The sequence below is a fragment of the Thunnus maccoyii genome, chromosome 16 (assembly GCF_910596095.1).
Source record: "Thunnus maccoyii chromosome 16, fThuMac1.1, whole genome shotgun sequence".
Lineage (NCBI taxonomy): Eukaryota > Metazoa > Chordata > Actinopteri > Scombriformes > Scombridae > Thunnus > Thunnus maccoyii.
The window spans coordinates 9,482,948-9,498,381 of record NC_056548.1 but is presented as its reverse complement, the minus strand read 5'-3'; the positions used below and the strand labels follow the sequence as shown (position 1 = coordinate 9,498,381).

The 15,434-nt window shown below is 37.6% G+C and overlaps 1 protein-coding gene across 1 annotated transcript; it reads right to left on the bottom strand.

Annotated features, from left to right (window-relative positions):
* Positions 1-8,165: 8,165 nt before the first annotated feature.
* On the bottom strand, positions 8,166-15,102 carry crip1 (cysteine-rich protein 1). The gene is made up of 5 exons (XM_042387864.1): positions 14,927-15,102; positions 10,181-10,275; positions 9,245-9,302; positions 8,436-8,480; positions 8,166-8,279 (listed from the first exon to the last, which is right to left on the bottom strand). The coding sequence occupies exons 1-4, from the start codon at positions 14,964-14,966 to the stop codon at positions 8,440-8,442; spliced, it is 234 nt and encodes a 77-aa protein (XP_042243798.1). The 5' UTR covers positions 14,967-15,102; the 3' UTR covers positions 8,166-8,279; positions 8,436-8,439.
* Positions 15,103-15,434: the final 332 nt, after the last annotated feature.

Sequence of the window (15,434 nt, the reverse complement as noted above, 5' to 3'; positions counted from 1 at the left end):
TTTTTTGGAGATCCAGGCTCTGAGGCCTGGCTGCCTCATTATCTACCCCAGTGCAGAGGCTTCCTCCTGGGCTTGGAGTTGCTGATGAATCCCCATCTTTGTGTGCATTTAGGGGGAGCTGGCTGCCATACTAATGCTTATGGCAGCAGCTCCTCTTTTCTGCACACACGCTGGATCCTTATTAGCACTTACAACGCCAGAGGGCCTATTTATACACATCTGCTGAGACGGGGCACTGCAGTGGAAACAGATACATCCAGCAGCACTAATCAACTCCAGCCCAATACTGGTAAATGAGATGGGAGGGAGGATGGGTGGAGGTAGGGAGTAATGTAAGAAGGGAGGGAGGATGGAAGGTGGGAAGATGAAAACAACGGAGGTGGAGCGATAAAGGAAGGAATGAAAAAGGGAGGGACTGTGAACAGAGGGAGTATCTGAGACAACCATGCATATTCAATTACAGAAATGAGGACCAGATTCTGCTCAGTAACCGCCACGGCTCTAATCACTCCAACGCCTGACTGGTCATCCGCTAAAAATGAAACTCTGCTGGAACCTCAGAGCTGAAACATCAAGCCAACAGGAGTCTGAGGGGAGGCTTCACAGGGTTGAAGTCACTCCCTGAGTTACCATTTCTCAAGGCAGGAGGTCGTGCAGGGGCATGTGATCCAAATTTCACACTCTGCACTTTATTTGCCCTGAATGAAGCCAGTAATGACGATAGGAAGGTGTTGCTGCAAAATTAAGTTTTCTTTCAATATTAGTCCAACTTTTTGACTTTCATGACCTAATTCTTCAAAATTCTGTGATTTAAAATGAGGAACTTCAATGTGAATTTGTTCTATTATGGACATAAAGTACTTAAGTAACTTAACATCTGGCTGTTTCACTTCCCTCTGTGACTCTGTGAGTTTCATGTCCATTGCACCTGTAACCACATCCGCCATTATGACATCATGCTGTACTGACATGCCCTGGAGTACACGTTTACATCACTGCAGGAAGATTTCAACTGGTGTTAAGTTGCTCTTTAAATCTGCATTAACTGATTTTTGGCCACTTGGGGCAGCAGAAATAAGTTCTGAGCACAAAACATCATTTATCTTCACCTTTGTTGTTATGTTGAACTTGTTAGCAAACAGCTGCTTATTTATGCATCCAGCTGTTACGAAACAACATTATTATTCATTTGGAGTCATGTATCTGTCCACCTAGCGAATATTCACTCAAACATCAGGTTTTTTAGCTGTTAAATGCTCGACTACGTTCACCAGCTAGTCGCTAACTGTGTCTGGTTGCCATTTGGTGCTGAGTAGTGTACAGTGGGTTTTTAAGGCTTTTTTAAAGCTTTTTTTTTTGCTGAAAACAGCCGCCAGCTGCGGCAAAAAATGAGACCATTACAGCAGCGAGAGTGAACCAAAACAGTAGAGTTGCAGCCAGACAACGAAACAATGAGCTGAAAGTTGTTATAAAACTCCATAAATCCAAGAGGAGCTACAATCGGGCGATCATTCTCTGAAGGGTCATCAATACAAAGCAACAACTCTGGAAACGTTCTGTTAAATATCGATGGCCAAAGCACAAAACCTCCTATCTGCAGAATTTTCTGATTGGCGGATTTCACTTTGGATGATGAGAACACGGAAGGCTGCTCATATTCAGTCTGTCTGCAAGATAATCCCGCCCTTCGTTGTGACAGAAAAGTCACACAACAAAACAAAAACACAACGCAGAGTCCCTGGATGTGTAGAGAGGCTACAGCACGAGTGGGTCACACAATCACTGAACATTCATTTCCAGTGGACAAGGAAGCAAATACACTGAATTTAAGGAATTTCCCACTTAAGGAATTCTGACCCTAGTATACTACAATGTAGTAACTATTACATTTACTTCATCTTTTTACCTGAAAACAAACTTAATTTTATTTTTAATTTAATTTTAATTACTAACTTAATTTAGAGCATCGTTTTGTAGAACCTCTTCCAACTTGCACCAAGTGCAAAAGCTCCTATCTGCACTTTGCGAGGCATTAATATCTAGTCGGTATTGTTAACACATAATATGATATTATAGTCCAAAAACGGTGTATTATGTATTGGGTATCCTTAACAAATAGCATTCTGCAAGAAAACAAGTTTTTTTTTAGTTTTCTCAAAAAAGTGCATTTTTCAGATAGGAGGTTTTGCTCTTCAGCCATCGATATGTAGTATAAAAAAAAGGGCAAACAAATCTGTATAATTTTATTTTCTCCATTATTTAGCTAAAAAGTTTGACAAATCAAGTGTTAAAATTTAAAAAAAAATACCAGATCACTTGTCTGTTTTGTAATTTTTCAAAGGTTTAAACAAATGGTTCTCAACCTTTTTGGCTTACGACCCCTTAAAATTCAGCAATAATGACCTTCATCATTTATTACGTCATTTAATGTGGACACGGGTTGTGATAAATTAAATAGAAGAAGAAAAAAAATGACCCCACCCTCAGGTTGGGAACCGCCACTTTATGCAATAAAAATGTCCCAGTTCCAGCTGTTATCCAAGGATGGAAGTAATCATATATTTTGATTCAACACTTCAACAGCCTTGTAGAAAAATTACATACCTTGGCGGAATAACTGCCATCAAAGCAAAAAATCATCCTGCTAATGGGAAAAAAATAACTCTTGACATTCATATTGAGAATAAGAAATAGTTTGTTCTGAATCATTTTAAGGGTCTGCGTTTAAGTAAGTGAAAAGTATATGGTTGTGGTTGGTTGTGGCTGTTCACAACTCTCTTTAACTGCAGAGTGGAAACTCTGAGTGGACCACATGTGCACAGACTGGTGAATTTAAAGATTATTTTCACAAATACACTTCATAATATTTAAGTGGTCCACTTTGAGAGGTCCAATCTTGTAGAAAAGACAGATGTTCAGCATAATAATAGCCCGCTGCCAAAGCCGTGTGTGTGTTCATTGGTCCATATTAAAACTGACAGGCCTGTTTTTATGAATTCACATATCTGATACAGTTTAAAGGATTCACTGTTATGCTTGAGGATATGAAAAATCCTTCCTGTTCTCCAGTTGTGTTGTGATGTCTCAGAAAGATCCTGTCATAAAACCAGGAGGAGCGGATGTGCTGTGCCTCTCATAAGAGTCCCTTAATCTGTTGTCTCACAACTGTAATGTCTTAAGTGCAAGTATTAATACTCCTAAAACAATAAACATAAATTCCAACAATATAGCAATAATACTAGGGCTGCGATAAATGATTATTTTAATTATCAATGAATCTGTTGATCATTTGCTTGCCTTTGGGTCTTTAAAATGTCAGAAAATGGATAAAAATGTTGATCAATGTTTCCAAAATCCCATATGCAACCTAAAATCTCTTGTTTTGTCCCGACCAACAGTCCACAACCCAAAGATATTCAGTTAACTATCTTAGAGGACTTAAGAAACCAGAAAATATTCACATTTAAGAAGCTAAAACCAGAGAATTTTAGCATTTTTCCTTTAAAAAAAAAAAGATTCAAAAACATAAATCGATTATCAGAATAGTTGCTGATTAATTTTCTGTCAATCAACTAATCATTTAATCGACTAACCGTTGCAGCTCTAAATAATACAGTAACTCACGGTGAGGAGGAGGACGTTTCCTCTAGCGCCACCATGTGGTTTTGAGTGAAATGTCTCAACTACTATCGGATTGTTTGCCATGAAACTGTGTGCAAACATTCATGCTTTTGCTCAACAAATGAGCATCAAACCGTTGCAGGTAACTGCTGTGTAATCGTAGAGCAAACACAAACTTACAGGTTACCTGAGGGTCTGACTATTTGTAGCATAAACTAATGCAAGAACTTTGAAAACCTGATTTGAACCTGGTTTGCCAAATCTGAACATGTTTGTGCAGACTTGTTCTTGTTTTATACAAACATAGGGACTGGTTCTGGGTTATGTGGTGCCTCGGGTTATTATTGGATGTTATAAATATCAGAAACCACCTTTGTTTTAAAGTCTCCGTTTGTGTTGTCTCTCATCCCCCTCGACTCCAGGTTGGATCTGTAAGGTGATGAGTGTATTGATGTGTATTTCTGTCTGCCGCAGTGTATTTTTTGATCACTAGGAGTCGCCAGAGTCAGAAAGTTTAAAACCCTGCACACGAGAGCTTTAAAAGGAAGGTAACATTGTTATGGAAAAGTCTAAGACTCTTATAATTCTTCTGTTATTTGTTTATTTTTTCTTGTTTGTTTTGATTTGATGTGATTTTACTGATGATAAACTAGATAATTGTTTCATTTAAATATTGGATTTATGATTTTAGCCACTTTAACTGAATTACTCGCTTTAGATCAATTACCACAACAAAAACAACTTTAGAATTTATTGTGTCCTCCTTCTCATTTGTAGCTGTGTCTTATTTAACTCTCATAATGTCAAATAATCTGGATTTAACTAATCTAAAGTCCATTCATAACCTAACATCCACACCCTTTCGGTCCATCTGATAGTTTCATTGAATCAATGTATTAAGCTGATCTGAGGTATCAGGCCCACCCAGGTCTGCACCCATGAGTTATTATAGCTGGGAGTCATTTCCATGCTCATTTTCCAGCCTTTAATAGGTTTATGGGTTTAATTTTACAGCTTCATGACTGAAGGCCTCTGATTCATGCTGACACAGCAGGCCTTCATTGGCAAATTACTCCGGCTTCCTTCTCCATCCTGCTCGACCGAAAAAAAAAATGGCAACACCTCAATTTAAGTCCATTGTAAGCGAACATAAGTGCTTTATGAGTGTGCTTACTGCCTGCGGGGTGCGTTTGTTATGATCACATCAAGAAATGGTCCTCAGCGTAATACATTAAGCCTGCGCTGTGAGACTTTTAGGAGCCAGAAACATATTTAGTGTCTGTTTTTTCTTCACTGGGTGTGTTTGTTGTGTTTCAACTGATAATTCTGGTGTGTTTGTTCACATTTTTATAGCACCGGATACGTTTTAAAGCACCGGATACCCCTTATATCAGTTGACTACTGCTGTTGGATTTGCATAAATATTTAGATGCATCACCATGACTACCAATATGCAGTGTTTCCTGTACTAAGATCTGTGTGAGATCGAAATATTTGCATTCCAAAATGACATGCTACAATTATCACAGAGGGAATCTAAACTCACATCACCAGACCATGTCAAAACAATGAAAACACTTTTTACTCTCCTACCTTTGAACAGTGAATGTTCAGACAGGAGGGATCAACCTCTTTGGACCTGATCTTTTTTTTCCAGTTTATTCTTACCCTTCTCCCACGAAGAAATGAAGCTAAATCAAACTTTTTTTTTTAAAGAAAAATATCAACTCATGTCTCTTGTCTGGTGTTCTCAAAAACACCATTAAACAAATCTTAATCTTAAATCTTTACACTGGCTCCCGGTTAGTCATCGTCGTAAAATGAGTAGATTTTAAAGTAATGCTGCTGGCTTAAAAATCAAAATACCAAAATACATGTCTGATCTATTTGAAGAATATAAATCCAGCAGGTTTCCTGGATCTTTAGGAGGCAGTCCGACCATGATGAAGCTGCTTTTAGCTGCAATGCTGCACACAGATGAAACCAACTTCCAGATGATCTTAAAAGCACCCGAACTTAAACCACTTACACATCTAAATTTAAGACTAAGTTGATCCTCTGCGCCTTTAATTTCACCACTACACTTTCTTTTTCTGTAACACTTTAAATCACCATGTTTAGCTTTTATAAGCAGTATCCTAGCAGTTAATAAACAGTTTATAACATACAATCAGACATGAGTGTTTGTCAATGTATTTGTCAACGACTATAAATCCTCCTGTGGGCACCTTTAAGTGGAGGCTGGTGTCTAAACAGATAATGAATGAAGATATAGTAAAACACACTTATTATAATAAAAAATATGTCTTCATAAGAGACATTATGATTGTCAACGAATAATTTACATTATTAAACACTTAAAATGCCATAATATCTGTTTGTAACTACATTTTAGTATTTTATAAACCATTTATTGAGGCAACCTTTAATTCACTGTAACTGTATTTCTATTCTATTTTGTGTGTTTACATTTCATTTTATGTTATTATCTCATTTTATTCTTTGTAAAACACTTGGAACTGCCGCTGTATTTAAAAGGTGTGATACAAATAAACTTGACTTTATTTTTTCATGTCCACTACAATAGTTGCTCTAATTAGAAGTGTAAAATGTCTTAAATATTAACTCTATACATGAAGAAAGCCGACATTTTTGTTGTATTTACTCAGATTTCTACATTCTAAAATGGCTAATGATCAGAGAAGTAAATGGCTGATTTGGCATATAAAGTTCCTGTATTTGAATATAATTTATTTCGGAGATTAAATTTTAAAAAATGAAGGATAATTTTCAAACTTGAAAGCAATAATGCACCCCAGTGCTTAAAACAACCACAAAATAGTGAGTGAATGTCAAAAGCATTGAAGCCATATTCCGCCTATTGCTCTCACAACACTTTAATTGCAAAAATGTATGAAGAAGCAACGCTTGTATTTCATTTTACAGCCAGTTTATAGTAGCAGCTGAAAAATGTTTCAGTGCTTCAGTCAATTCAGTGTCTGTGGCCTTGGTTGAGATTTTTCTGTGACACTGAGAGTCTTTGTTGCAGAGAAGAAAGGGTGATAGCCAGACAGACGGGCACACACTGAATGTCTGTTGGGGCATGTTTGTGTCTGTTGCCACAGCAACCGTCAGCCAGTGATGGCAGAGTCATGGTTGGTGGTGGTGGAGGCGGCGGCTGCTGCTGCTGCTGCTGCTGCTGCAGTGGTTCTGAAACAGTTAGGGTGGCTGCGCAGAGCAAAAGTCGACGGAGCCCAAAAATATCATAGAGGAAGCATCTGTTGGATCTGCTCAGCCCCAGTCCGGCCTCAGCACTACACCCACAATGGATTTTTGAATGGTGTTTTTTAAATTTCTGACCAAGTAGGGGTCAAACTTAACCTCGAACACCCTCTGCGTATGAAAATGTGTTTCAGCTGCACAAAAACAATGTTTGTACATTGTGGTTCACTGAGGGAACAGTCATAAAATGTCAGGCTAAAAGAATGATGTTATTGTTACTGCTCTCATACGTAAAAACTCATCAAATTTGACCTGAACAGCATGTAACGGTTAAGAGTTCAATAACATAATTCAAGCCGAGTCAAAGGGTAGAGAATAAAACCCAAATTAATACCAACAAAAAGAAATAAAGAAAGGAATGACAGGCCGGCCCACGACTTTTTCCAAGAATGAACTTTCTCAGGGATGTCCAGATGTTGGATTGTTTTTAGATCCGTATCATGTTAAGTGAAATGTTCCTAGTTTGAATCCTGGACGGGAGCCTTTGTTGCATGTCATCACAACCTAATTTTTCTGGTGTTTCCTGTCTCTCTAAACTTAACATAAAAGGTAAAATACCATTAAAAAGTCTTTCAACCTCAACTTTTTAACGCAACACCTCTAACTCCACAACAAATAGACCAAAGCCATCTGTTAAGAAATATCCTGTGATATGATCAAAAGGCTTCAAAACAGGCTTTTTTTTGCCATTTACTGCTGCTAAATGTTGCTGATGGCCAGGTAAAAATCTTGTGACTTTTATTGTCCTCCAAGTTAAGGTTTTATGACCCTTGAGCTCTTGAAACCTTTTCAAAACTCATGATTTTATTGCCAAAAATACACGATGGTCAGTGTATAAAGAACACAATTTCTCTTATGTTATGAAATGTTCCATTCAGGGGAAATTTTTTTGATCTGGCGATTAAGTGTCATGACTTATATAATCTTATTTACAAGTAAAAGGGTTGATGTAACGGGAAAACACAGAGTTTAAGTGTTTGTCAGCCAAAAAAATATGTATCATGGGTTGAAATGGATTAGGGAATGAAAATTCAATTATACAGAGTGATGATACATTAACATTAAATGCAAGTGACTTGAATGTTATCAGCTAAAGGAATTGCTCTAATTCATGGGAGTTTGATGCAGGGAGAATAAACGGAAAAATGACACAAACTTTAAAAAGTGTTTGATCAGAATGTCCACCTTAAGAGCAGGAAGAGACTACAGGAAGACAGAGACCACAAAAAAATCATGAAATAAAAACACACGCACACAAAATGTTTCCTTAGAATAACAGCACAGTTTGTCTGCTGGTTTTTATTGTGACTTATTGTGAGCATGCTGGGTTCTTTGAGCTGGTTTCCAGGCAATATTGTTTACTGCAGGTCCTGAACCTGATGATGAAACAGAAAACACACATCAGACAATGCAAAGCGCGGGGATGGATTTGCTTAGGGTCAAGGTCTGTTTGTCTTAACATAGCATGTAAATATAGGCGGCGAACAAGCAAATGAGCAAACGATTTGATCAATGGATGCATGCACATTTACCTGTCTATTTAAATGTGTGGCTCTCGGTTCCACCACGTCCAAATCCTGAGGGAGAAAGAGGGACAGAGGAAGAGTAACATCAGTGAAAAAATTAGAATTATACTTTGGAAATCTAGTAGAGAATTACAACTATTCTTCTCATTCAAGATAAGAATTTCAAGAAATTTGTGTGGTTGGATAGGATCATTTACAAGTTTAAATCAATTACAAGGCATCCTCACACTGGGTGTTATTGGCTGTGACACAACTTTATGAGCAAAGCTGACTGAGCTTTCATCATTATCACTGCCAGGGTCACTCTGACATATCCTGCCTTGTTATTTTTATTGTCATAGTAGTTAAAGGCCCTAAAAGTTGTTGTTTTTTTCAATCAGTTTCTTCCTATGAGTGATCCCACATGAGCACATAACTGTCTGCTAAAGTGAGAACAGTTTTGGTTATTTCACACGGCAGATTTCTATATTTTTGCTCTTCTTACTGGTTTGAGACGGGCGGAGTTCAATTGGAAAAAGGTGATCAATCAGAATTTAGCAACATTTTTAATCACACCAACAGTCTTGATGAAGCAGATTTGTGTTTTTGAATGTAAAATACTAAAAAATAAATAGCAACAAAGGCTGTTTTTTTACTTTAACTTTGATTGTTATGTATTTAGTCACAAATATTTCACCTTACAGGGAAAGACTTAAGATTTTTTAACAGTTAAGAGATTGTCATTGTTGGTGTCAGTAGGTCAGAGTGAACTCATTCATTGTGTGAAAAGTATCATGTGAGGAGAACATGTGAGTATTTTAAATAACAATGCTTACCTTTAGGTCCAAACATTGCACCGTAGCAGGGATTGTGACAGTATGGCTTCCCTTCATGCTGTAAGAGGCGAAGAAGAGTTGTATTATTACTGACCATATAATAACTAAAAATATTAATACTAAATATTGATATAACATAAAAATGAGATTAATTGGCATTTTGGTGGTAACTCTATCTTAAATGTGGAATATTCTTTATATTGTCATTGTTTTATTGCATCTACAACACTGAAACTTTTTTTTTGCTAAAAGCTCTGTCCAGAAAAGTTCATTATGAGCCAAAATTACAAAAAAAATATCATGTACATTTTTACTGTATTCACTGCACATTCAGGGTTGGGTACCAATAACGTAATAAAATGGATCCAGTTTCAAGTTGGTAAATAAACTCAATCTAACAAATCTCTAATGAAGTCTCTTTTTTTTTCTTTTCAGGTATCAATTTAGCTTAATAACAAATATTTATAGATTATGTATGAATATATATGTGATCAAAACAATCAAAAGCTCCAGAACAGCTACTAAATGGACTTTGTGGTAATATTGTTTTGTCAAATACTGTTTCCTATGTCAGGAATGAATTTTAATCTGATGAGATGAGATGTGCTTAAAATGCTCAAGGGAAAAAATGGAAATCTGAACATCTGCGATTCCAGGATGAACGACTGAAAGCTCCAGAACGGCTACTAAATAGATCTTGTGGTGGGATTGTTTTGTCAGCAACAAATATATGATTTTTAGTATTTTGAATGCCAATCTTTGAGGTTTATTTCTTAAATATTAACTTATTTGTAACTCTTGGTGTAAAATCAATAACAGATTGGAGGTTCAGATTCAATACTGGATTCAGATTTGATAAATTGTTATTGAATCCCAACCTTGTGTACAATAAGCAAACTTACAGAATATCCATGTCATGCATTTCATGTGTCTCACCTCTGCATGTGAGCCCGCTGAAAGTGTCTTGCTGCACTTCTCACACTTCAGACATGGCCTGTGCCAGTCCTTGCCCAGTGATGTCACCCTCTCGGCTGCCAAACACATCAAAAGATTGAAAATTAATAACCACATTCTCTAACTTCCACGACAAGGAGAACTACTGTAGTGTGAAGCGGAGATGGAAGGGTGACGGGGGTTACACTGGGTCAGTAAACCGGGCTCAGATGGAGCATTTGGATTACATTCTCGTTTAATGGGACAAACAAGATCTCTTTGCAGATTAGTTCGAGAACATTGATTGGGCGTGGTGTTTGTGGGAAAAGTGCACTGAATGTCCCTGAGGAATCTATCCTCCTCCTGCCTCATAAACTCTGATAAAGATGGTCTTTATCTTGCAGGGCTGAAATGCACAAACACCCATCAGGAGGGTTGTAAATGTGTGGAGGAATTTGGCCCAACCGTCTTGTGTCTCAGGTTTTTATTGTAGTAGATGGAATTTAGAGTCTTATTCCATGATTATGAGGGAAATGGGACCAAGTATATGCATGCGAAGATGAGAAAAGCCTGCTGTTTGCTCCGTGAATGCAAAAGGTCGGAGAGGGGAAGCACAGGAAACACTGAAAATGGAGAAGTGTTATCATTAGTCACGGCAATCTCTATCAAAACGATGGTGCAACTGAGGAGTGCAAAACGTGATGCAAGTTTTCTAAAAGCACAAAACAGAGCGAGGAAAGTATGGAGGCCTAAAACTGACACAGGAGATAAATAAATAACTGACTCTGAATGATTAAAAAATAAATATTTTTCCGGCAAAGCATAACAAATAAATAAATAAATGTGCACATTATATTATTATTATTATTATTGTTGTTAATCTCAAAATGTATTTAGATCCACATTTTGCCAAGAAAACTGGAAATAAATAAATAAATGAAGCAAATAAATATTTGATTATCCATTCTATCACTATTTATTTATTATTATTAACTGCACACTTTATTCTTATTCCTTTTTTGCTAAATTAATTTTTATTTATTTTATTTTAAATTTATTGTGGCCATTTATTCGCGTGTTTATTTCTCGTATCACTTTTGGGCCCCTAGGGAAAACTCAGAGAATGTATGAACAGGTGAAGCCACAAACATGCTGGCTTAACCACAATACCAGGATATTGTTTGGCATATATCCTTGTCAAACGGGGTAAAAATAGCCCGTCACGGCAGCATGAAATTATGCAACAGGCAGCAGGAAAAGAGAAAGTGTGCCAGGACGGGGTCAGCCCCTCAGGCCAGCTCCATGAAAACATCTCAGCAGAATGTGGTGGTCTGACCCGAACTAATTACTGTACTTAATAAACCAGTAGACTGAGCAAACACAGGGCTCTTGCTTGTCTAAGCAGTAATGGCGATGGTATCCCAGGTCAAGTTAGGGCACAGAGTCTACCTTGATTGTTCAGTCTGACGTAAGTGTATGTTGATTTACACCTGATTGTATGTGGATCTGATAAAGCTTACAATGCCTGTGTGCAAGAAACGGGGTGTGACGGACAGAAAAATAATCCGCACTCTGCATCAACTCACGCAGACTGAAGCAATATGGAAGCCGTCCAATATACACAAACACAGACTAATCTGAATGGAAAAACACACTGAGAGAGGAGGATGTTTAACTATTTGTTTCATTCCATCCCTAAATAAGATTCCTGGAGAGGTTGTGTAACATATGCTAAAAAAAGAAGCTGAGATTGCAGTCCAAAGCATTTAGAGTTGAGTGAATGACCTTAAAAACAGTGGCACTCATCGAATATCAAAGATTTAAAGGAATAGTTTCTTCAATGAAAAGATTTTCTGTCTATTAAATATGAAGCTACCACTAGGGAACGTCAGCTTAGCTTAGCGTACAGGCTGGAACCAGTGACTTCCTGGAGTCTCGTGTTAATTAGTTAGCTTCAGATGCTAGTAATGGATTTTGGTACTTTTGGACAGATTAGCTATGACCAACCTGTTTACCCCAGTTTCCAGTTTTCAGTGCTGCTAGCCAGCTGTTGGCTGGAGTGTTTTATTTTTAGGAATAGTTTGACATTTCTTTGACATCTCTCTTTTTTAACATCTTCTCATCATCTTTTCTTACCACAAGTTAGAAGATCAACACCATTCTCATGTCTGTACTGTAAATATGAAGCTAACATGAGCTTAGCGTAGCATAGCCTGGTTCTGTCCAACTACCAGCACCTCTAAAGCTCACTAATTAATGTGATATATACTGTATATTGTTTACTCAGTACAAAAAAAGAGATATAATATGTATTTAGTACATACTTAGTGAGCTTTAGAGGTTCTGGTAAATTAATTTTACTTCGGGACAGTTTCTGGTCTTTGTGCTAAGCTAGCTAGCTACTGTCTGCATAATTTTGGGACAGTATCTTTATTTACTTTCTTGGCATAAGAGTTTAATCAACATTCTCATGTCTGTGCGGTAAATATGAATCTCACATCAGCAGCAGTTAGCTTAGCATAGCATAAAGACTGGAAGCAGCGGGAAAGCTAGCCTGGCTCTGTCCAATGGTAATAAAATCTGCCTACCAGCAACTCTAAAGCTCACTTATTAACACGCTATATTTCGTAATCTGTTAAAAAAAGGAGAGAGAGAGATAACGTATTACTTAGTGAACTTTAGAGGTGCTTCTAAGCAGATTTTACCTTCGGACAGAGCCAGGCTAGCTGTTTCCAGTCTTTGTGCTAAGGTAAGCTAACTGGCTGCTGGCTGTAGCTTCATATTGAACGGATATGAGAGTCGAGTCAATCTCAGGAAGTGCTTTTCCCAAAATGTCAAATTATTACTTTAAGACTGATAAACTTGAACTTTGAGATTTTGAAGAATCATGAATTAGATAAATGCATCATGTGGGAAAATATGGAAGAGCCTGTTTGTGTTTTTTTCCCCCCAATCATTTTGGGAGACATTGCTTTTTTCTTATGCTTTCATAGTCTCTGCACACATAACCTACACTACATGTTCCCCTCTTTGCTTCCAACAATCACTCTCGCCATTTTTCAAAGTTGGTAGTCCTGCAGAGTATCCAGCAGGAGCAATTAATTTACAGTAAATGTTTTGTCTTCTGGAGTGTCTCTGGATGAGGACCAGGTCCCCACCACCCCACCCCACCCCACCCCACCCCATCCCATCATTCAGGCAAGCAGCGGTAGCCTGATTGTTTCCATCTGAGGGCTAACATCAAGACAGATGAGTAGCAAAAGAGACAGCAAAAGGAGGCAGAAGGGAGTGGAGCTGTGAGGTGTGATGGAGACGATCACAGACTGCAGAGTGAAGACGGAGTGAGATACGGAGGAGGTTTTTGGTGGGAAACTGATGCGGACAGTTTAGGACAATAACAAGACTGTGCATCCACATAAATACAAAGCTTTGTTTCAGTCTACTTCTCCCTCAGCTATATTTTAGAAAAGAATATTTCTTCTTGTCCTGCTTTGAAAAAAGATTGGTTGGTATGTTCCGGCTGAAACAAATTGGTTTGCTTGTTTTGCCCAGAAGGAGAGAGTTTATCCATGAAGAGAGAGAATGGAAAGGATGGCTCCCCAGTCGTGCGGTCAATTCATCTGACTGACAGTCCAAAGACTTGGCAGCACACGGGCTTTGTACTGGCCTCAGCTTCTGTCTGTCTCAGGAGAAGATTTACTCTGTTGCACACTACTGAGCTACACACAATGTGGTAAATGTATTACGATGAATAAAATGGAGTTGTCCCTTCCTGCCTGGATGCGGTAATTGGTCCCAACTTTGATGGTATCCTCATGAGACAGACCTACAAGATTGTTTTTTGTTGTTTTTTTTAGGAGAAAAGAGACCTCTCTGCTTCACTGAGTCATTATTCATGTAGCTCATCAGTCATCAATAAGGACAGCTCACTTCCACCAGGGAGCGCAGATCTTAAACTTGTTTGACCTTGTTTGAAGAGAGCTTGCAGAGTGCATGGACCTTTTGAGGCTACCAGTCATTAATCTGCAGGAATGCATGCATACTATATATAGTCTTTCATGTTTTCTTTATTTGCATAATGTCTCTTAATATTTCTTCTGCAGGAATGCATGCATACAGGCAGATGTAAACAATAAAAATAAGCAGCTGAGTGCAACTGAGGTGAGTGATTGACAGTTAAAGAAGGTGAGCAAGTAATCAATATATAAAAGTGACAAAAATCCATTGAACAGTATCTTAAATACAGTTTTGAAGTACTTGTACTTCAAATACTTGTACATATTCTGCAACTTGCTACTTCTACTCCACTGCATTTCAGTGCATTAGATATTAAAATACATGCTCTAGTATCAATAATAATGATCCAATAATATAATAATATACTTTTACTTCTGATACATAAATGTACAGTAGCCTATTTTCTTGCAAATACTTCTGTACGTAACAAATTGCATTCTTTTACTTGTACTAAAGTATTTTACATTGTGGTACTGCGACTTTTACAGTTTATAGTTAATTACCTGCATACTTAAACACTAAATTTCCTTAAGATCTTACATGTATATAACTTGCCTGCAGTTATGCGATTGACAGCTTGTCACTCTTAAAGTACAGCTTCCTGTTTCTTCATTTGTACTAAAAAGCTGCAAGAATTCATAAACCAGGAAATGCTCTTAACACGTTTCTGCAAATAAAAAAAATCAGAAAAAAAAAAGGACTTTAAAATCAAATAAAAGCGAAAAAACTTACCGAAGTAAACTTCCTTCTGGCACTTTGGGCACTTTGGCATTTTGTTGCAGCTGTATGTGTTTATCTGCCGGGAAGAAAGAAGCAGTTAAGTATCCTCTGGATCAAGTATTGCAGCTGTACACGGGCCCACCTGTCAGCTCTGACCACGCCTTGCTGTGAAGTGCAGATGTGTGCTCCCTCCTGTTTATATAGTGCCGAGGAAATAGTTCAACTGAAACTCTTCTCTTTTTTTCCATTAGTGGGAGAGGCTTCAGACGCATTGTGTTGGGTCTGTGTGTGCGGGCAAGAAACATCACATGGGACTCTGAAATTAGAGAACTAGCCTGCTGCACTTACACTAAACTCTTCCTCTCTTTAGCATTTTCAGTTTTTTTATATGCTCTATAATAAAGATTCAGATGTTTCTCTATACTAATGCATGATTAATTTACATACAACATTAAATGCATTTAATTTTAATCATAATTTATTTTATTTTACTATATATTCTTTTATTCTGTTTTGGTAT